Raw genomic sequence first — 22,819 nt, 5'->3', positions numbered from 1 at the left:
CCATGAAGGAGCTGAGGTGGATTAACTATTTGGTTGGGAACGCTTTGTGCAGATTCGTCAAATGGCACCAAAAAACACTCTTCCTATGGAGATCTGACTACAAATACACAGTGTTGACTGCCAATGGTAAAATTTCATCATTATAGACCATTTTGGGAACGTTCAACAGGTCCGGAGTCATCGTTTTTCATCCGAAAATTGATTTTTTGGACTGTACCAAACATGATTCAAAATGTCAATTGGATCGTGCCTCATGTAGAATAACCACTTTTTAAACCCTCACAGTGACCAAAATTGCCATTTTTACAGAGTTTTGTTTACACAAAAGCTTCAATTTTGACCCGTTTCAGGCACAGAAATGACTTTAAACACACTTATTTTAGTTGAAAAATTCATAATTCACATCCAACAGTCATTTAGAGTCAAAAGATGAAATGTTAAAATTTCATCATTATAGACCATTTTGGGAACGTTCGACAGTTCTTGTACTTTTTTTCTGTAAATTTTACGTTCCACCACGCAGGCGATGGATAGTACCACTTCTGAAGGTCCTGAGGTTGCGTCAGTGTCGCCCAGCTTATCTGCCCTTACAGTTCTTGCAAACTGAACTTATGAAAAAATCCATAGCGCACTTTCTTAAATTTTGCATTAGACATCGTACCAATCTGTGATAAGTGGTTCAAATTGTTTTACGAACACTGGCAAAAAATAGCTTTTAATATTGAAACTCAAAATGCGAATTCTTTTTATATTTTTAAATGGGCTTTTATATATGAATATGAAATTGATGTATTTTATGAACTTTTATGGTATTTCAAAAACAATGGAAAACCGAATAAAGATGATTTGATTTGATTTGACTGCCACTGTGAAATTTTACATATACACACACACTGGAAAAAAAAATGATAATAAAAAGCGAGTTCTGGTTCAAGTGCGACAAACCACTGAAATTTGTTCCCTGCAAAAAAAATAACTTGTGCCACCTCTTGCACTGCACAGGACATCACACACAGCATCAATGATGACATCACAAGTTACATCATGGATGGCATCACCGCTCTACGGTTTTGTGTAAGGTTTTTTTTTCCTAAACATGCCGTCTTGGTTTATGCCTTGTGTTTTGTCTTTTTTCTACTTTTGTTTTGTATTTTTTGTCATTTTTTAACAATTTCTTTCCTCTCTATTCCACCATGATTTTTTCTTTCGAGTTTTTGTGCAATTGGCAAGTTGTTAATTTTGTTTTAGGATGCATGTTAATTGTAAAATGTCTTTTTAGTTTTTGAGGATTGACAGCAGAATTCTACTCTTTTTGAGTTTCGTTTTTAATGATTTTGTTGATGATTGTTTCATATTTCCTTTGCAGTCTGAATTAGAAATATTTTTAATTTGTAACTATGTTTTTTCATTTTTTTCCACTGCCTTCTTTAAAATAAAAACTTTGTTTTTACATTCACAAATGGAAAGGGCAGTCGGATTTTGGTTGCAAAACATTAATACTTACCATTCCTAATCAGTATTTGGAAGTAACGCTCCTTCCACATACCTAATTGACATATGGGGGAATACCTAAATTGCTATTGGGTAACATGCTACCGCATCTCGGTTTTGGTTTGATACATACCAAAATGATTTTTTGCAGTAGCAAACAGGCTATTTGCGACCGAAAAAAGCTTGATACATGTGGCTCTAGGTTTTTCTGAGAATATGGTGTGTGTGCCTGGTGGAAGTGTGCACTGCCGGCTGGTGGTGTGTGTGCCTGGTGGAAGCGTGCACTGACGGCTGGTGGTGTGTGCCTGGTGGAAGCGTGCACTGGCGGCTGGTGGTGTTTGTGCCCGGTGAAAGCGCGCACTGACGACTGTTGGTGTCTGTGCCTGGTGAAAGTGTGCACTGATTGTGTGGTTGTGTATGTGGTTGTGTGTGTGGTTGTGTGTGTGTGTGTGTGTGGGTGGTTTTGTGTGTGTGTCTGTGGTTGTGTGTGTGGTTGTTTGCGTTGGTGTGTGGTTGTGTGTGTGTGGTTGTGTGTGTTGTGTTTCTGGCTGAGTGTGTGGTTGTGTGTGGTTGTGTGTGTGTGTGCTTGTGGTTGTGTGTTTGTGGATGTGTGTTTGTGGTTGTGTGTGGGTATGTGTGTGTGTGTGGTTGCGTGTGTGTGTGGTTGTGTGGTTGAGTGTGTTGTGTTTGTGGTTGTGTGTGTGGTTGTGTGTATGTGTGTTGGTGCTCTGATCTCTGCATGTTACTCAGCCCCCTGTCCAATAGGGACTAAATACAGTTATCAGCAAGAGGAGAGGGCGTCCATGTGTTTGCACATCAGCATGCGACGTTAGCCAGTGGGCTGGCATTCATTCGTTTCAGCGTGTAGGCGTGGCAGCCGGCATTAGAGAAACGGCCTACGGACGCACCCATTCGAATCCAAGAATGGGCTCATTCTAAGTGCAGTCCGATGCTCAATTGCAGTTGATCCCTAATCTCATAGTGCCATAATGTCTAAGGCATCTTTAGGTATTAAAGGTGTTCTAATTTTAAAAGTGGCATGGTTAAAATGTTCAGAATGTTATGTGTACATTATCCCAATATTCAACATATGTCGGTCACACAATGGTAACATGTTTATAGTGACAAGCAGAAACAAGCGGGTCGGGCAGACAAGTGCAGTGGGGGGCAGGAGAGCCTTTCAAGGAATGCAGAGCCTGCAGGGGGCACACAATGTAAAGAAAGACCTGTGAAGTACTCTGGTGTGACTGTGTGTGCCCAGGACTGTCTCAGCCCGGGCTGACACACACAATGGGGTGCGTGGGGGGTGGAGGGGCTGAAGCCTAGTGTGTTTAAAAGTGCCTAAAGGCAGGGAGGGCGGGGCTAAAGGTGACTTGTTCCAGCAGTCGAACCGATGTCAAAGTGAAAAATCATAATGATTTTGGAGGTGGTGAGGTAGGCAACACTTGTGTAGTGCACCTCTACACAAGATTATTTATGCGCTATAGTTAGAAGAGTTTGGGATAAGGGGCAAGGAAGAGTTCAATAATAAAAGTGGGTTCAATATTAAGAGTGAGTTATTCACTGATCACTTTTCAGTCCGGAATTAGGAGTGTGCTCAGTGGTCAGGTCGCACATAATCCTCGCTGGCGCAAGATCACTGTCCGACCACATACAATTTGTTGGCCCGAGTCCGTTGCCCTGTGGTTATGTGTCCACTTCTGTAAAGCTCCCCTCTGGCTGGCAGTCAAAGTAAAGAGGACAATGATTGAATGGGAATTTTTAAAAGAGTTGAGTGCTTTGTAAAGAAGAGAACACTTTCAAAGGAACACTTTACCTGCTTGACAGACTCAAGTCTAACAGCCTGTTAAAACCACACTGAGCCTGAGGTGACAAAGTGTTCTGCTTCACTGGGCCATTTGACAGTGGAGTACCAGGCGGTGTCACCGCGCCGGGGAGGGCGCACGTCCCATGTGAAGAGGCGAAATCAGTTCGAGAATACAGAGCGGTTTAACAGAGGTGGAGCAGAGGGTCAGGGCTGGGGCGGGAGTGAGGAGGGCGACGACTCATCTTAACAAGGATATTGTGCTGGATAACTAAACACTTATAAGGTCCCAAAGGCGAGACCTATTGGCTATGCTAATGCTTGTTTTAAATTCAACTAGGCTGGTAGAACATGGCAAAGCAAATAGAAAATTCACTAAATTGGCAAATGTTTTGGTAAACTAATACCCGAAGAAATAAAATGGAATTAAAATAAAGGAAAAGGAGGGAAAAAACTGCATTTTTACAGAGTGGAGAATTTCGAGCAAGCACAGCAGCCAGGCAATAGTGAAATCCCCACTTCGCTTCCATATTTGGGGTGTGTGCAGAGTTTGGGTGCAAGCAACAAAAGGATTTGTGGCTTTCAATGCTCCTCAGAAGCCGAAAGGTGAAATGTGGTCGTTCTGCAACTTGCACCAAAAAATAACTTCACGCACACATTTGCAATGTTAACCTGTCTTTAATGTCAATTGGAAAAGCTGCAATTGGAGGGTCTGTGCACCTTACTCTCTGAGCCCTGGTGAAAAGGGGGAAGCAATGGCGTGGAAAGGGTGAAGGACAGGGACAACTAGCAAATGAGTAGGAAGTGTGGGAAGGACAGTAGCAGCAACGTGGGAGAGAGGGTGCGGAAGCAACGTGGGAACAAGCACAATTGGACAACTGTCCTTCAGCACAAGGGACAGCACATGATGCCACGGAATACGGTTCAACTTCAATCGCAGAAAGCAGGAGACGTTCCCTGATGGCTTTGGCTCTAAGTCAAAGTAAACAACTGAGGACACGGGGAAGCTCTGCTGCATAGACAATAGCAGACCTGCGGGCATGGACTTTTCCTAGATGGTCATGGTTCCAGAGCAAAAAAAAAAAAAAAACATTCATCGGGTACCATGACTGAAGCAGAACGTATTGCGGCAGAAAGAACATGCGACCGTTCATGTTCACAATGCTTTCCTAAGCCTGAGTCTCTTTCTTTGTTGTTCTTCTCTTTTTACGCTTTCCATCCGTTTTTATCAACAAAGGGCCTCTGAGCACAGTAGCAGCACTTTTATTAAACGTTTAAACGAATATGGCTACAAGCAAAGGCAATACCTACAACGAACACTGAAGAAAACGCTTAAATGAAATAAAGACGTCGTTCACACCAACTGTTGTTAGCATTCGTTCTCTTAATCTGAAAACAACATCATTAGCCCTCTAAGATCGCGGTCTCTCACCCCCACGCCAGAAGTGTGTTTAAACTCTGCTGGACCATTTAAGCTCGTCGATGCAGGGGGCTTTCTGAAAAGGTGACAGTGTGGTGGCTGTGGCGAAAGTAGTGAAGTAGCCAGTTGGAAGATGATGGTTTTAGAATCTCATAAATGGTTCACACTTTCATGGTTGAGATGCAACTTTTGCTGCCCAGTGCCTGCTCTAAACTATTTTATAAACTCGGAAAGAAGGGGCTGCTTGCTGTATCTCATCCAAACACAGCTTGTCCGGTGAGCTCGCTTGGGTTGTCTAGTACAACGCAGGGAAGGGCGTGAGGGATTTTGGAAAGCCAAAGGATAAAGCACATGAGAATAGAAACACGGTTTAAAACAACAGACATAAGGGACGGAGGAGAGGCAAAACAGAACGATGGACAGCAGAAGAAGGGAGCACAGGAGTACGCAACACCCTATGATGGTGGGAGAGGGAAGGAGCAAACAGCTAAAGAACCATGGGGCACGGTAGAGATCAAGCAAGAGGAGGGTGGGGTACGGGGCAAGCAAGAATGCTGAGTGGTGGGGGAGCAATTTCAAAGACATGCATTCAGCAACAAGGGAAAATGCTCCCAGGTCGTAGAAAAAACAGGAAGGGTGGGTGGGTGAAGTAAGTGGGTAGTGGTGGAGAAGAAACGGGCAGGGGCAGAGGGGAAAACACAAGAACTCATGTGGAGTGCTGAAACAGAAAAAACAAGCAGGAAGTAGGATAAGGGAGAGGGTGGCAAATGGTGAGCACTTTTGCGGCCGCTTTGATGTTCAGTGGCCACGCGGCTCACTGAGAACATCAAAGCAGCCGCGAAAGTGCTCCCAAAGGCTGCAGGCTGACAAATGGTGTGCGCGCCCGGCGCACATGCACTGTACCTCATCCGTCTGCAGCCTTTGGGAGCACTTTGAAAGCCCCTTACAGAGCAACGCATGCGCGTTGGCTCAGCGAGACCTAAAAACGTGACATCTGAACTAGAAAAGCAAATCTTATACATTGACTAAGATTTATTAAGAATTAATAGGTTAACTAATGCATGCAAAGAAACAACTAACACAGGGACAATAATCACTGCAACAGTTTAGACTAGTGTTCAAAATATATGTTGAAAACAAATAAATTGTTAAACTGTAAAGAAGTTCAACCAGAATACCAACATTTTTTTAAAGGATCTACTTAGTGTTACTTTTGATCATCATTACTTATGGTAAAAAGGATATGCCCTGCAGTAACAAAAGCCGAGACAAACCATTCATTGAACTTATCCACAGTCTTCAAGTACATATTGTTGGACAGCCACATATTCTCATCAACTAGATCGAGAGCAGCATGAGCAATGAACTGGTTCAGGTGACGATGATCATCCTGCATCAGAAGGAGAGGAACAACATTTACCTTTGGTAAAATTTGTACTTAAGAATCACAGTCTTAACACATCCCACCCGGAATAACCTTCCACCTGGCCACTAGCAAGAGACTACAATTAAAGTGTACATACAGAATTAGAGGAATGTCTCTAAAATGGAGTGTTTACTGTGTTGAGTAAATTGGATATGTTAAAAATTCTAGTAGACATTCCTTCAGTATCTCCTACTGTAGGAGAAGCTGACAGTTAAGAACTCTGACAATGACACAGTAAACAAGTTGATAATTTCAATATACAGATAGGGTGTTCCCTACAAAACATTTATTACAGGCAGGTAAACAGAACAGTTAAAATTAGGATTTACAAATAAAAATATTAGATATTAGCACTTTCGTTGGCCAAGAGAAGTAAAACAAATTTCACAGTTCCTATATGCTAGGCATTAGACTATTTATAACATTCGCCCTATGGCCTAATCAGACTCTGACTTTCCAAATGGTTCTAAAGTGTTTATTGAACTCTACTTTCAGATTACTGAAAGAACTGCAGTGCTTGGGTGTGCAATTCAGATTCAAGATATGGGACAATTCTTTTTAAAAATTGGGTTTAAAAACCACTTCACATATTTTAAATAATAACTACAAAAGAACAAAAAATGCAAGTCAGTTTTTACACTCACCCCGTCACAAGGGCATAGTGTATGATCAAGATTGGGCTGATAGCCAAAGGGAAAGCATAACATAAATTTAGCAGTGCCTGCTCTCAAACGAAATAAAAATCTCCTTTCCCAATAAGTCATAGATAGAGTAATAGATATTGGTAAGGGATGCCTGTACAGTTCTATGCTCATATAACTTAAAGCTGAAGATTTTTAGATTCCGCACTAATCCTACCAGAGTTATATAGTGTGTAGAGTGCGTTTTTTAACTCGTTTTTATGGAGTGTGTCGGCAATGCTCGGGTTTAGAAAAAGGCTACCTTTGTTAATACTGCAGAGACTCTGATAGATCCCCGAGAGCCAAGGAATATCCATTCCTCTCTCGCATTTCACACAATCGCTTATAATTTCTCTGGATAGGGACGCTGAGTGGTTCCTCCAGACTGAAAACCAAAAGAGGGCAGGGCAAACATTGATAAAATCGTGGATAAAATTTAGTTTGAGTTCCCTGTGGCAGATGTATTGAGAGGTAGAAATTGGGACACTGTGGAACGGACCGTGCCCCTACCTCTATTGGGCGGTGGCTCAGTACCGATTCTTTGGGCTCCGTTGATGGTCCCACCGCGTCCCTGGCAACCCGGCATACTCCCCTTTCTCTTTCCATGCAGGAATCGAGTACGAGTGACAACAACCCGGAAGCAACTATCGCTGACCCCGGAAGTCCCGCCTACTATCCCGGACCGGAACACGGAAAAGGACGCCGCAGAGAAGGACCAGGGTTCTTGACGGCGGACTCGTGGCAGGAGACAGCAACCCAAGAACTGGAGGCGGTGGACGGAGCTAGCGGAAGCCAAGGAGAAGTGAAGACCGGAGGCGAGGAGGAAGAGATCTGGAGCGAGGACTGGTGGAGTCCCCAGGAGGTGGCTGGAGAGCGGCCGCAACTCGGAGAAGAGTTGCGGCGGGGCATGTGAGTACCCTGTCTCCTGAACTGCAGGTCGACTTGTATCATAGTGTATATAAGAAATCCCCTCACTGTATAGCACTCCTAGGAGCACTGTATATACGCGCACTTCCCGAGTCACTGTATATAGAGAATACCGCCACCGGACCCCTCACTACTTTCACCCTTTTCCTTTCCCGCTTGTATCCCCTTCCGTCTTCGACCCTCCCGAACCCTCCTCACTCTCTCCTCTGTCCCATCACAAACCGGGTGTTGGTGTCATCGGTCAGTACTCAACGTCGAGCACTAAACTGCCCTATTTTGTCTCTCTTTAACTCCGAGGGCCACCGGATCCTCAAGTCGGAGAGAAGAAGACGTACCACGCCAGCTCATCGCGGATCACTCCTCCCTGACAACTACCTTCCAGGACCTTCCCTCTCCAATCCTTTGGTGCCTCTACCTCTGCAAACTCTATATCTGTGTGTGTTAATAAAAACAGCTAAAGACATAGCTCACTACATACGGCCTCCACGCCTGTTATTCCGGTCCGCCCAAACCCAAAGCCCACAGACACCCAGCAGCTATCTACAAAACCTGTTTTCTTCCTGTTGGATGGGGTGGCTGTTCGCAATCCCCCAGATCTCTGCCCCATATGTAGCTACTGGGACGCATTGCAATTTAAAAAAAATGTAAATGGCTAAAATAGCACCTGTTTTCTTTGGCCGGGGAAGGCTGAGGATTGAATTGATGGACTTTGAGAACTTGCTCGTGGAGTGAGCCATATGCTCGTCCACCAGCCGTTCGCAGCAAAGACCATCCCAAGATAGAGAAAAGTGCCAGCGGACGTCAATTGGTCATTGCCTACAGATATAGAATTGAGTTGGAGCTTTCCTGGCCCACACAACATAATAAAAGATTTTTTTTAATTAACATGCAAGTCCAGAATGTCCATATAATTAACAAAAGTCTTAACTAAGAAACGCAGGGAGTTTGGTGTGCGGCCTGTGAGGACCGCATCATCAGCGTATAATAGTACCGGTAACAATTTACCAATAATTATGGGGACCTCTCTAGTCAACGGTTTCAGGGAATTGCTCAGACCGTTGATATAGATAATAAAAAGCAGGGGTGCCAAAACACACCCCTGTCTGACTCCCCTGCCCACCCAAATAGCTCCCGAAACCTAACCCCTCTGCCGATCCTAACCTGGGCCTTGAGATCTTTGTGGAGATGTGCCAAAAAGCGTACCTATGGCTCATCCAATCCGTAGGCCAATAAAATAGACCAGAGCTTGGACCTATTGACTAAATCAAAAGCAGCTGATAGGTCCATAAAGGCCAAATAAACTAGGGAAGATCGTGCTATAGTATATTTACCAATGACCAGATTAAGATTTAAACACTGTTCAATGTTGCCAACCTTACTACAAAAACCCAGTTGGAATAGCTCTAAGATACAACTTTCTTCTGACCACTTTAATATCCTATTGTATACAACTCTGCCCAATATCTTTAAGGTGTTATCAAGCAGGGAACTGGGTCTATAGTTAATAGGTTCCGATCTGTCCCCTTTTTAAAAACTGGGACTATGATGCTCATGACCCAGGTGCTCGGTAGCGGGGCAAAGGATAAATTATTAATAACATTCAAAAGGAGTGGGGCCCAGAACTCAGGTTTCCATTGAATTAAATCTATGGCCATCCCATCTGGGCCAGGAGCCTTATTACCAAGGCTCTGTTCAATTGCCTCTTCCGCTTCTGGCAGGATAATTTGCAGGCTAGATAGTGGGCCAGGTTCATACTGATCTAATCCCTGTAAGGGAGTGGCCTACATTTTGGAAAAGTGACTCTCCCATGACTGGCTTGAAATGGTACAGCTAACAGGTGTTAGTAGCTGACCCATGGTACGCAAATCCCTTACAGCGGACCAGAATATATTGCCCTTTTTTATACCGGCTGACTCAGCTAAGGCTTCCCAGCGATTATTGAAGAGGGCACCCTTCCGCTCACTTATCACTATGTTATACCTCCTCCTAGCTGTTCTAACATCGGCGATGCACCTTTGATTAGAAGTTAAAACCTTGCGTAAGTTTCTATTGGCCTCCGAGCACTCGTGATTAAACCACCACTGAACTTTTTCTATCTGGCAGATTGGTACTGACAGAAGGGTTTTAATTGCCAAACAAAGTTTAGTAAAATCCTCAATCACCCTTGAATGTGATTCGTCAGTCGATAGGCACAAGGTGATTAGGTGCATGTTCCCCTCTGCTGCAGTTTACTACTGTCAACACCACTCCATTTTAGTCTTAAATTATCAGTTGAGGGTATTATATCCCTTGCCCCACATTCGGTAATGTACACGGGGCGGGATGCTAATCTCAAGGCTATTTTAAGGGGATTATGATCCCCATAATCTGTAGCACTAACCGTAGCAGCCTGTAAGTGGTCTGCAAGGCAAGGGGAGACAAAGATGAAATCAATAGTTGAGGAGCAATTCCTTCCTCTAAATGTAGGTGCTTAATGGTTTATAACAGGAGCACCAGATGTGATACCCGCAAAGTCCATGACGTTAATAAGGATGTGTTGGCTCAGGAAAGTATCCAACTCCGCGCCCCTGCGTAAAGCAGGGTCCGCGGGTGGAGTATCTGCACCATACTGTTTAGGTGGGAGTTTAGCATTAAAATCTCCTCCTAAGAGTATCCCAATAGCCCCATCTGAACCTTGATGTCTGTCTAAGTTAGAGATATGGGTAAAAAGCTCAATAAAATTCCTATTAGGGATAGGATAAAAATCATTATTATAGAAATTAATCAAATAAAGAGAGATTCTTCTTTGTATCTCAATATTTGAATGTTACAGCTATTGGTAAGTATAACCGTGATACTCCCTCCAGAGGCTATACTAATCCCAGTGAACAAACCCCCAGATGCACGACCAAACTTGGGCTTGGGTGTGATTAAGCTAAAGGAGTGAAAACCTTCTATGTGTAATTTGTGTGTGGTCCATGTTTCCTAGCGCATTACTACATCTTGGTCAGATATCGTATGCAGCCAGTTCTCATCACCTAGCCTTGACTCTAGACTTGCTACGTTCCAACTCAAGACGTTCAAGTCAGTGTCCGCTTTGCTCTTATTGGGGGTTTGCACAATGTTAGGCATATCAGTGGGGACTGGTGATACTGGTCCTGTATAATTTCCTACCTGTTGTGGATGATTAATTGATACCGGTGTTTGGGTATTATTTGATTGCCGGGCATCCAGCTGCTCCATATGGGTAGCTGGTGTAGGGCCTGATATATTCTTTGATATGTTCTCCACACATTCAGAAACACCAACCGACCTAGGTGGTTGTCAATCTTGGGCATCTAGGTTGGAAAGAGCCTGGAACTGGTTACGTCCCAAAGGGAGAACATGAGCATTTGTGGCAAGGGTGTTTTGGGGTTTATAAAAATAACCAAGCGGTAGTACGCTAATGCTGGTATTTAGCGTTGAAAATTGCTCTTGGGCGCTTAGTAGTGGACGGACCATTTGAGGTTTGCGAAAATTAATAACAATACCATCACCACTGATATTTTTAGGCGAATGGCCATCCAACCCTACTCATCTGACCTTGAGGATTTCATTCAGGTCTGAAGCATGGAATCTTTTATGTTTAACCAACCAGTCTACAGATTTATTGCGTAGGTCTACCCAAGACTCCCTCCGATCCCCGGTGAGATAAGGGACGCCAGCTAAGACCAGCACGTATGGGCAGGCCCCCTGGGCAATGTAGGCAGGGCCAAGCCGTTCCCCTCACGGCTGTTCCAGCGATGCGTCAGGAGTTCTTGCTGGCCCACGAAAGCGGGATGGAACAGGTAGATAAACTATGGCCGTTCCCCTCGCGACAGGTTCTGTCTCTACAATAGCGCGTGCAATTCAAATATAACCTCTGTTTCCTTCCATTAACAGAGTGAACTTCCTCCAAATAATGCTAGCGGTTATTCAGGCACCTCTGATGTTGGAGCCGAACCATTAATTTCTTCTATCCATTGTCACCCACCCTTTTGCACCTTTTGTTACCAAACTCTGACCTCTCTTGCAGTCTCAATATAGCAATGTTTGTCTCTCCATCTCAAACCAGCATCAACATTGCTGTAACTATGGCTTATTCCCACTGCACTAACCACTGATATACCCCCAGCCTGTGTATCAGTCCTTGTTATGTAGCAAGGTGTGCATTACAATGGTCAAAGACATGTGTATAGATTAGCTAACAGTCTAAGCTATTTACAAGGTAAATTTGCTGGATACACCTAGATTTCTGAAATGGGAGTCTTAAGCTTTCTTACCAACTAACGCTTGGGCATTAGATCTGTCATAGTGGTCAATAGAAAATGGATGAAGGCGCAACCGGTGTAACTTTTCCTGGATGATTTAGGGGCCGGTGATTCTCAAGGAAGGATTTGATCCATTCAAGGGGAGCCAGATCACAACCAAGAGTTGCAATCTTGTCAGTCGTTTACCACAGCTTCATAAGGTGAAGAAAGGCCAAGAAGTATTAACAATGCAATTAAAAAATGTGTAGAGAGACAGGATAGTCTTCACTGACGGCCATGAGTGTGATCTTCATTTTACTCAAAGGTCTGAAACCTCACTGGTGAGCACAGAGTTGGTTTTGTAATTGTCTGGTTACCAGAATCTGAGATCTTGCTGAAGTAAATATGGTTTGGGGATAGCGGAATACATACACTTTTGCAATCTGCCTTTTGTTTTTTGTTCCTGGAAAAGGAGACTATTGCATTGATCATAGGTTTAAGGAACTAGGCGCTAGAGGAATAAAGCGTTCAAACCCTGTTTGAAGCTATGTGCAAGTGTGTAAGAATTCTGTGAAGCAGGGCACTAAGCAAAGGTTTGCCAGCTGGTTGCAGGATGCAATTTTAACTGCAGCTTTCCAACTTTTGTTTAGGTCTAGGAGACGAAAAGGTGGGTTACTGTGTATTAGCAGTCAGAAGGGTAGGCAAAAGACGAGAGCATGCTACGTCATTAATGGTCTTTTGTGGTTTGCATTATTGGTCTACATGTTTAATATTTTCATATCAAAGGCCCATGCAATGCTGTTGCAATTAAAATAAGGTGTGCATATTAATGATATTATTGAAGATGGAACAGTTTCTTACTAGTTGGACATCCTGGGAATATTCATTCAAGTCATAAAAACGTGGTACACTTGTCAGTGCATAGACCCCCAGACCACTTGTAACTAGAGGTTCAATATCTTTAGAATCCCTCGGTTCTATATGTTCTCCATCAACAGGAACACCTCTTTGCCCAAATCCGGTAACTACTCCGATTTTTTAGCTTTGTTTTTCATATAATTTTTATTTATGCAGACTTGCAGTGTAATATGCTATTTATTACCAATGTTGAATGTGGGGGGAGAGGCATGACTAACAAGTGACTAAGCCTCAGCAGTCATTATGCCTCTCCCCTTACTCAAAAAGGGTAATAGCATATCGCACTCTGCATATGTGTACAGATTAGCTAATCATCTAAACTATTTACTAAATGGTTACGAATTAGCATTTTCATGAATGTGTGTTTTAACAAAAGCTAACCAGGAGGCAAGCCGTTAAATTTGTGCAGTAAGGTAAAATCTCAAAGAAATGACCTCCAGATTATTAGAATTGTTTCCCTATGAAAAGTTGTTACATGCAATCTGTGTTATGCCACAGCAGTGAAAATAAATGGGGCCCAATAACACATTATTTAGAGCTATTGTACTAATGAACATGTATTCCCACATCTGTTACAGTGCAAAGGTCTGATTCAAGTTTATTATTACAGTGCAGCAAAAGTGACACGAGGAAAAAACTAAACACCTTTTACTGCCTTAGTGCATGTAACAATTAATTTTCACTTGGTAACCACTCTAATAATAGTCGGAGGTCTATTCGGTGTGATTTTACTTTGCTACACATGAAACGCTTGCATACTGATTTTGGTTAAATGCTTGTTAACACAAAAAGATATGGGTGCATTGCTTGGGAACCCAGGATGGTGGTGGTCGTAGCTTAATGGGAATCCTGCTGTAAAGTGAGTTAACTGCTTATTTCTGGGGTCCTGAAGGTCTGTTATCGATGCTGGCTTTCTAGAAGAGAGTGATGCTCTCAGAGTTCGTGCCACCATGCTATGATTAGTAAAGTTCATTTGAGGAGATTTATTATGAGCTTGTCACCGCTTTATCTACGTTGTTCTGTGGTTCTCAGTCGAGTTTGAAATTAAGGTTTTCCTGGACCAATAATACTCCAGTTAAAACCTTAAGTAAAAAAAAGGTTCTGCCTTTTATAAATGACTTAAGCAAATTAATAGGAGCACTGAGGTGAATGTAGCAAATGTCTTTATTTATGAATGCGAAACCTGACTTTAACGTTGGTAGCATGTTTTGTTGAATGAAAAACGAACAATGAAAGAAAAAAAAAGGCTTACCTGACTCTGCTGCTGCCGGAATCCAGCTTCTTCCACGAGCACAGTCCATCTCCCAGATTCCCCACCCAATCCCGATGCTGCTCTGCTATTACCCAGCATGAGAGCAGCGCCGGGATTGGCCTGAGCGCGCTGGGTTAACGCTCGCTCAGGCTGTGGCTTTTCGCTACCGGGCTCTACAACACAGCTGGTTTGAAGAAATAAGTGCGCATGTCGGTTTGGCCGTCCTAAGACGGCTGGCCAAACAGACGAACGCACTAGCAGTGCCCACCCCTCCTACGTCACTGCTACTGTCCCTAGAAGATGGCCAAGCCCCGCCCTAGACTCGGGCCACTGTGCGGACACGGCCTAGCCAGGCATAAAAAAATGATAATAAATTGTTTTATTATCATTTTATTTTCCATCTACTGGCTTTTAAGGTTAAAAGCAGATCAAAATGCACTTTTTCAGCTTTCAAGCTATTCAGAAGTTTAATCCTTCCAAGTCCGGTCAACAACTTTTTATAATGGAAAATCTTTAAAATGTTCAGAACAGATTTACAAGAAACAAAAAAGAGAATCTATTCCTAGCACAGTTCTAATTTCATATCGCATTTTGTATAGTACTGTTCAGATGTGATAGTAGGCAAAAATTCCTATTGGGCCCTGAAATGGAAAATGCTCCAATTATGACAGCCCCCTTTCTCGTCCATTTAATTACATCTGCATGAAACTTATCATAGAGAACATTAGCTGATTGCACTAATTGTATGCCAAATTCTGTAAAGATCAAATGACATCAATGTTTTTAGAAAAGCACAACAATTCGTTCCAATAATAAGCGAAACTTAATCATAACTCGAGTAGCTATCACAAACTATGCGACAGATAAAATATAGCTAAAAAAAGAAATGTTAGAGGGAGTCAAGAGTGACTAATACATAGGATTGTGCCACAAAACCTCAAAAGAAATAAAATTCAAAAGCTAACTATCGTCACCTAATATTCCACCCCACCGTACAAACTCAACCCTCATCAAAAAATCGCTTCTGAACAGAAGAAATGGGATGTGAATAAGAGACTGGAAGTGTTTATTATAGCCTTATAGCCCGCCGTAGTGGGCTATACCGGCAATTAAAGGCCCGCTCCTGCGTTAAAGGTCCGAGCCGAAGGGCCTTTAACAAGGGAGCAGGACTTTAATAGCCGATATAGCCCAGCTACGAAGGGCTATAAGGCTATCAGAACATTCTGCCACTGGAGGGCAGAATGTTCTGACAAATTAAACAAAGGCCTCTCGGAGCCCGAGGGGATTGAAATCCCCATGGGCACTGAGAGGCCTTCGTTTACACAACATTGGATTGTTGCTATGTGGGCCTTTACTGGCCCGTAGAAGCACGGAGCATTCCATTGTCAGCAATGGAGTGCTTCACATTCCAATGTTCTAATAGTGTGTAAACATGTGCACGATTGTCCCTTACGTACCTGCAACCAGAAATGATAATTATTTAATGCTGTTTTTTAATTTAAACACATTTTGTTGTGACCCAAGGGTAGGCTATTTACCACAGGAAGCTGTATTTTAGTCACAGGCTTTATTTTGTGGTTACAACGAGCCACCGCTTCTCTCAGCACAGAAGAGAGGCAGCAACTGACTCTTCTCAGAACAGGCACCACGTTTGGTCTCGCATCCGCGGCTTCGGTGTTCCAAAGAGTCATGCAGTCTGTGCTACAAGATGTGAAGGGCGTTGTCATCTTCCAAGATGATGTACTCATTTTTGCAAAACATTTAGAGGAGCATGATAAGATTTTGAAGACTGTGCTTGGCACCTTTGAGGAAAAAGGTATGGTTGTAAAAAAAAAAGTGTGAGTTCTGGAAAAGAGAAATAGAGTTTTTAGGACATCTTGTGTCTTTTGATGGAGTAAGTCCCAGACCTGGTTTGGTAAGAGCCATCGTTGAGTGTCCTTGCCCCAAAAATAAGGATGAGTTACGTTCCTTTTTGGGGTTGTGTGAATTTTACTCACGTTTCATTCCAAATTATGCTAGCAAGATGAAAGTACTCTCCAATATGCTGAGAACGGATGTCTAATTTGTATGGGATAGTAACTGTCAGGAGACTTTTGAGCTGGTCAAATCCGAAATGGTAAATACCAAAACACTCAGAGCATACGATCCGGCAGTACCTTGTACTATCACTGTTGACGCCAGCAATTATGGTCTAGGGGCAGTGCTTACACAATCCACAGGTGTGAATGAGACTACCATTCGCTATGCCTCTAGAGTTCTAAGAGATCCTGAGTCGAACTTTTCTGTGATAGAAAAGGAGCTTTTGGCATGTTATTGGGCATGTGAAAAATTCAGAACATATATTTGGGGCAGGAAGTTTGTTATACAAACTGATCATAAACCCCTGCTATACATTCTGGGGGGAGAACGTCTCAAGTACGCCATGCCTCAAATTGCACGGTTAACCATCAAACACCTGCAGTATGATTTTACTGTTTAGCACATTCCTGGAAAGCAGAATGTAAGGGCTGATATGTTATGACTACCTGTGGTATCTCCGGACCCAGGGGGGCACCGCTGCCACATCACTCACCCCTCTCCTCCAGGTGAACTCCTGGTAGACACCGCGGTGACATCACTTAGAGTGTCACTGCGGTGAACGTTTTGAGCGGAGCGCCCGCGAGTGAAGCGAGCGATCGTCGGACATAACAGCTGTGGATCATTTCTCCTTTGAACTTTGTTCAATAAACCCCGGATTAACTTCACACAAGACTGCAGTGTCTTATGATCAACTTTTCACACTGGCAACGAGGTCGGGAAAAGGGAACTGAGGAGAATACACCAGAGACCCCAACACGCGAAAGAAGTAGAGGGAAAAAGAACATGACGGCTGTGAGCGAGTAACAATTGAAGGACACACAAGGAAATGAAGAGTGGTGCGCAGTAACGGAGGAAGAATGAATAATAATGCTGGACTGGAAGAGTAACAGGGTAAGGAGTACTGCACCTACCTGTGTTCAATGGCATAGCCCTCTGAAGCAATAGAGGTGAAAGTGTGTCTGCCGCTGATGACAGGAGCGGTGTGAGGAGAGCCAGGGGACAGAGACGCATAGCGAGTGGTTGCTGCTGGGACAGAGGAGCGAGACGTCACTGAAGCAAGCTCCTCACAGGCGTGGATGTCGGAGGGCGACTGCGCAGGCAAGAGCACAACCTTGATGGTGGAGCGCTGTGGCATTCGCCGTAGTGGCAACAGTCCTTGTAGCCGGTTGAGGCGCCTTCACAAGAGGGGTGCACTCTTTGCATTCGCTGTACCGGCCGCAGCTCTGTAGGCGGTTAGAGCGGTGTGGAGAGGAAATCGGAGAGGCTTACGCGGCGAATTGACTAGGAGGCGTATTGGAGTCTCTACGGTGCCAGGGGCGTGGCGTCAGCGACGCAGGGAGGTCGGCGGACAGATCAAGAAGAGCGAAGGCAGGGAGGCCCTGACGGGGGCCACAGGGACGCACTGTGCTTTGACAAAGATAACTGTACCAGCGGTTTGGAGCTAAGGAGTAAGGTGGTACTGTGCCAGTGCAGGGGGAGAAAAGTAAGGGAGCCTAGCGGTCCATGGCAGAAGCGAATAGTGAGGCATCCGGTTGAGACCGCGCTGGGCCAGAACAGACTGTGCGAGTCGCACCCACCCTCTGCATCCTCCACTCAGTGACTGATAAGGATAATAAAATACAAGTAGAGCAGGAGAGAGTTACCCTGCTCCAGGTTTGGTATGGCTTGGGGTGCAGCAGCATAACTCCAGTGAGTGACAGAGTGAAACACCCTTACTGATACAGTTCTCCTCATATGTTTTCCTGCTACCCCTGTATTTAGTCCAATTGAGACTGCCGCAAGGCTCACATCTTGGTGAGGAGGTCCTTGGTCAATTGGTAAAGTAGCCCAAACAGTGTATGCATTTTGTCTGCCATATCCTAGTTATCCCAAATTCAAAAAAGTTATTTCTATTCGTTGTCAGAATTACCTCAGCCATGCAAAATGCAACACCTCCCCTGTTCTTTCTGCCCAAACCTGGGGAGCCAATCCTCAAATGGAACAAATGGAAGAAAGTTTTCCAAAACTATGCAGTGGTGTGTGGACCGCACTTGGGGTTGGAAAGGAAGGTCACTTTATTAATGTATTACTTGGGTGCAGAAGGGCAGGAGGTGTTGGAGCACCTTCCAGAGTTGAACGCGAATGATGCGAGAGGGCTGAAAGAGTATGAGATGAACCTGAAAAAACTGGACATACACTATTTACCGAAGATAAGCACCATTATGGAGCGTTATCAATTTGGAAAGAGGGAGCAGAAGGAAGGAGAAACTATGGAAGAGTTTGTATCGGAGTTGCGGAAACTGGCAGCAACGTGTAAGTTCGGAGGAGCATGTGAGGAGGGAATCAGAGACCTGTTTGTCTTGACATGTAAGATTGAACGCATAAGAGAAGAACTATGGTTGAAAGACGATCCACCCCTGGTGGAGGTGCTCATAGTAGCAAAACAAATGGAACACATGATGCAATGTGTGAATGAAATAAAGCAAGATGGTGAGAGCAAAGTCAAGGTGAGCGAGGTGTCCGTGGAAAGTGAGAATGTACTCGCAATCAAAGAACAGAAAAGAGAACAAAGGGAGACAAGAGGGAGTGGGAGTTTCAGAGGAAACTGCTACAGATGTGGCAAACAAGGTCATATGGCGAGTGATCGGGACTGCCCAGCCCTAAAGTCAATATGTAGTAGGTGTGGGAAGAAGGGACACTACAAACAGTGCTGCAGGAGTGTCAATATTCTCAGAAAACAGGGCAGGGACAATTCCACCCGGGTTTGCGATGAAATTGTGCTACAGGTACAGAGCGGGGTGGTGAGCAATCCCAAGGATGTAATAAAGGTGGAAGTTACAAATGTGGAAGCTATGTTCGATTCATGTTCAAAAATCACGATCATATCTGCAGAAGAATATGAGAGAGTGTTGCGGAGCAAACTCAAGCTTAAGAAAACGGATGTAAGGCCGAGGTTATGGTGGGCAGCCCATATGCATGAAAGGATATTTTTGGGGCACCGTTGGGTACAAAGACAGATTGACAGCAACCAAGATTTATGTGTCTAGAAAAGGTGACAACATCCTAGGGTGGCAAGCGCAGAAAGAACTAGGCATATACCTAAATCCCAATAAGAATCAACAGATACTGGTGCAGGAGGTGGGAATAGCACAAGGGGAAATAGAGGAGAATACAAAGAAGTCTTTGCCGAAGAGTTGAGGTGCCTCAGAAATTACTCACATAGAATAAAGCTCAAAGAGAACTCCAAGCCCGTTTCGGCCAAAGTCAGAAGCCTTCCCATAGCGATACAGGAGGCAGTGAAGAAGGAGCTAGACAAATTGTGCAGATTGGGGGTGATTTAACCGATAGAGGTGACTGAGTGGCTGGCACCAATAGTCGCAGCGAAGAAGTCGGATGGTTTGGTTCGGCTATGCATTAATCTCAGGGCCCTGAACAAAGAAGTAGTCATTGACAAATTCCCACTTCCGAACATTTCGCAAATGATGAGCACACTGGAGTGAGCTAACATTTTTACCACGTTGGACCTGACTTCAGCGTATTACCAAGTTAGGCTCCATCCTGACTCGAAGGAGCTCACAGCATTCCTAACGCCAATGGGGGTATATAAATTCAAACGGATGCCATTCGGGCTAGTCTCTGCCGCAGCAGTTTTCCAAAGGATAATGAGCAACCTGCTCAAAGGCATTGCCGGGGTAATGTGCTACCAGGACGATGTGCTGATTTTCGCAGAAAATAGCGAGTAACATGGAACCAGGCTGAGAGGTGTTCTAGAGAAGTTCAAGGAACAAGGACTCACAGAGAAAAAGGAAAAGTGTAAGATTGGCTGCGCCGAAATAGAATTTCTGGGTCACAAAGTGACGGCGGAGGGAATTCGCCCGAAGACAGAGCTACAAAACACTATCATCAACCTTGCCCCACCCAAGAGCAAAGATGAAATTAAGTCATTCATGGGATTTTTTGCTAGACGTACCTACGCCATATGCAACCTACTTAAAAAAAGGGGTGGAGTTCGACTGGAATGGAGAGTGCCAGAAGGAGTTCGAAGATACGAAGACTGCTCTAGCGGAAGCCCCAAGACTCAAATCCTTCATACCCAGGAGGCAGACAGTATTGACCACTGATGCAAGTTTAAAGGATTGGGAGCGGTCCTCACGCAGATGGGTGAAAAACAATAGTGTTTGCCTCGAGATCGCTCCGAAAGGCAGAGATGAACTACTCGGTGATCGAAAAAGAAGCACTGGCGGTGCATTGGGCTATAAGCAAATTCGGAGACTTCGTGTGGGGTGTGAAGTTCCATCTGAGGACAGACCACAAGCCCCTGGTGGAAGTTTTCAGTAGGAAGGAGCTAGACGCCACCTCAAGCAGGATAAGGAGATGGGTCGTGAATCTCCAGGAGTACACGTTCAATGTCAAATACGTACCGGGAGTAAGGACTCTGGCAGCTGGAGGAGACAGCTGTGGCTGGGGTCATTTCTCCTTTGAACTTTGTTCAATAAAACCCGGATTAACTTCACACAAGGCTGTGGTGTCTTATAATCAACTTTTCACACTACCCTTAAGTGAAGATGACACTTTGGATGTGGAGGAAGACAGGGAAGATTGTTTTATTGCAGTTGTGGATGCTGTTGAAAGCAAAGCTTGCAGTGAGATTGAGTGGAAGGAAGCTCTGAGTCTAGATTCCACCCTTGCTGAAGTCAAAGAATACATTGTGAAAGGCTGGCCCAGTTAGAGAAGTGTGTCTCTGGCTATCCAGCCTTTTTGGAAAGTGGCAGAAGAGTTGTCCATTGAGGACGGAGTAGTCATGAGAGATGGTAGATGTGTTCCCCCTATGAATGTCCGTACTAAATTGGTTGACTGTGCACATGACGGCCATCTGGGGACAACCATGACTAAAAGGCGTGTCAGGCTGCATTATTGGTGGCCCTCAATGGACAAGGATATAGAGGAGAGGGTCAAGGAATGTGTAGTTTTTAGTGGCGCAGAAAAGGGAATGAAAGTTGCTACTCCTCCCCTTCAGCCGATCCCTTTTCCCACGAAGCCATGGCTTAAAGTGGGCATTGATATGGTTGGCCCTTTCAATTTTCTACCACACAATTTACGCTTTGCGTTTGTTATTATGGATTTCCATAGCAAGTGGCCTGAAGTCAGGTTCTTCTCCTCTCCCACAGCCAGTAATGCTATCTTGTTTCTAAAAGAGATTTTCATGTAGGAAGGGTTCCCAGAGGCTCTTGTCTCGGATAATGGGGTGCAGTTTGTCAATCAGGAAATGAGTGTCTTTTTGAGTGAATCTGCCGTGAAGCATCTTAGAAGCTCTGTTGGACACCCTCAAACCAACGGGTTGGTAGGGAGGATGAACAGAGTGGTGGTAGAATGTATCAAGTGGGCAAAGAGTCATTGTTATGACATTGAGGGTGCGGTCAGATCCATGCTCTGGTTTTACCGCACTATGCCAAATTCCCTAACCAAAGTGGCGCCTTTCATATCACTCAAAGGTAGAGTACCCACTTTGGCACTTTATCCTGCTTGGCTGCTTAGAACTGTTTGTGATAAAGTATCATGTAGGGTTGACAATGATGCGCTGGAAACATGAGTTAAAACTGCACAAAAGAAGATGTCTGATAGGTACAATCAAAAGAAGTCTGTAAAGACAGTCAACGTGTCATCTGGGGACTTGGTTGGTATCAAAAGCACCAGCTTTGTTAAAAAAAGATGGTAGGCCCTTTGATGAACCAGTCTGTGTAGAAAAGGTTTGTGTGGGTGCGGTCATGGTTCGTGGCGGACGTTGGTGGAACCTAGCTAAAGTTGTGAAAATTCATTCTGCTAGTGATAATTGCAATGACACCAGAAGTGTTGAGCTTGCAGGCATCCCATCCTCGTCGCCAAAAATAATGTTGTGACCCAAGGGAAGGCTATTTACCACAGGACGCTCTATTTTGGTCACAGGCTTTATTTTGTGGGTACAACGAGCCACCGCACCTCTCAGCACAGAAGAGAGGTACAAACTGACTCTTCTTTGAACAGGCACCACCGAGTACCATGACAACACATAAAGGTTCTATGTGGAACCTTAAACAAGCATATGAAAGCACAACACATTTTTATTTTGTTATTGTGTCTCATATTGAAGAAATTGTGGTGCTATGGTATTGATGTGTTATTGCTTGTTATAATGTGTTCCATATATGCTAGTTATGATAGTACTTTGTGTATGTTGATTTTACTGATTATTATGAGTTAGAGCTTGGGTTACATTTATATTAAGTACACATGGACCCCTGATTTGGGTGCCTAGAAGAGCAGTGACAGCATTGTTTTTCTTCATTTGCAAAATGCTCTATTTGAGCAAAACTTCAGTCTTGAAGGATTTCTGTAAAACCTTGCCAATAACAACCCATTTGTGGGCTTTCTTGAAGCATTCTGCTTAAGGCATATGCCTTCACAATATGTGCATCAGGTAGACGCAAGGCCTTAATTACAAGGTTCATGGCTTCTAATCTTCCACCTCCTTGTCTGCTCAGATAGAAGGGATGTTTTGGTCTTCTCTGTGCGATCAGAATTCCTTGGATCTTGAATGAGACACAAAAACCTGGAAAAGA

General features: G+C 44.1%; 1 protein-coding gene across 1 annotated transcript in view; it reads right to left on the bottom strand.

Moving 5' to 3' along the window:
* The window catches only part of TRAPPC2 (trafficking protein particle complex subunit 2), a 130,605-nt gene that overhangs the window by 51,969 nt on the left and 55,817 nt on the right, over positions 1 to 22,819 (bottom strand). Inside the window, exon 3 of the mRNA XM_086934565.1 lies at positions 5,961 to 6,105. Within this exon, the coding sequence (XP_086790691.1) occupies positions 5,961 to 6,105 (145 nt within the window). The remainder of the gene's footprint in view (positions 1 to 5,960; positions 6,106 to 22,819) is intronic.

Source organism: Lissotriton vulgaris, chromosome 8 (assembly GCF_964263255.1).
Source record: "Lissotriton vulgaris chromosome 8, aLisVul1.2, whole genome shotgun sequence".
In the NCBI taxonomy this organism is placed as follows: Eukaryota; Metazoa; Chordata; class Amphibia; order Caudata; family Salamandridae; genus Lissotriton; species Lissotriton vulgaris.
Note: the sequence above shows the minus strand (reverse complement) of the source record. Positions and strands in the feature narration are given on the sequence as shown.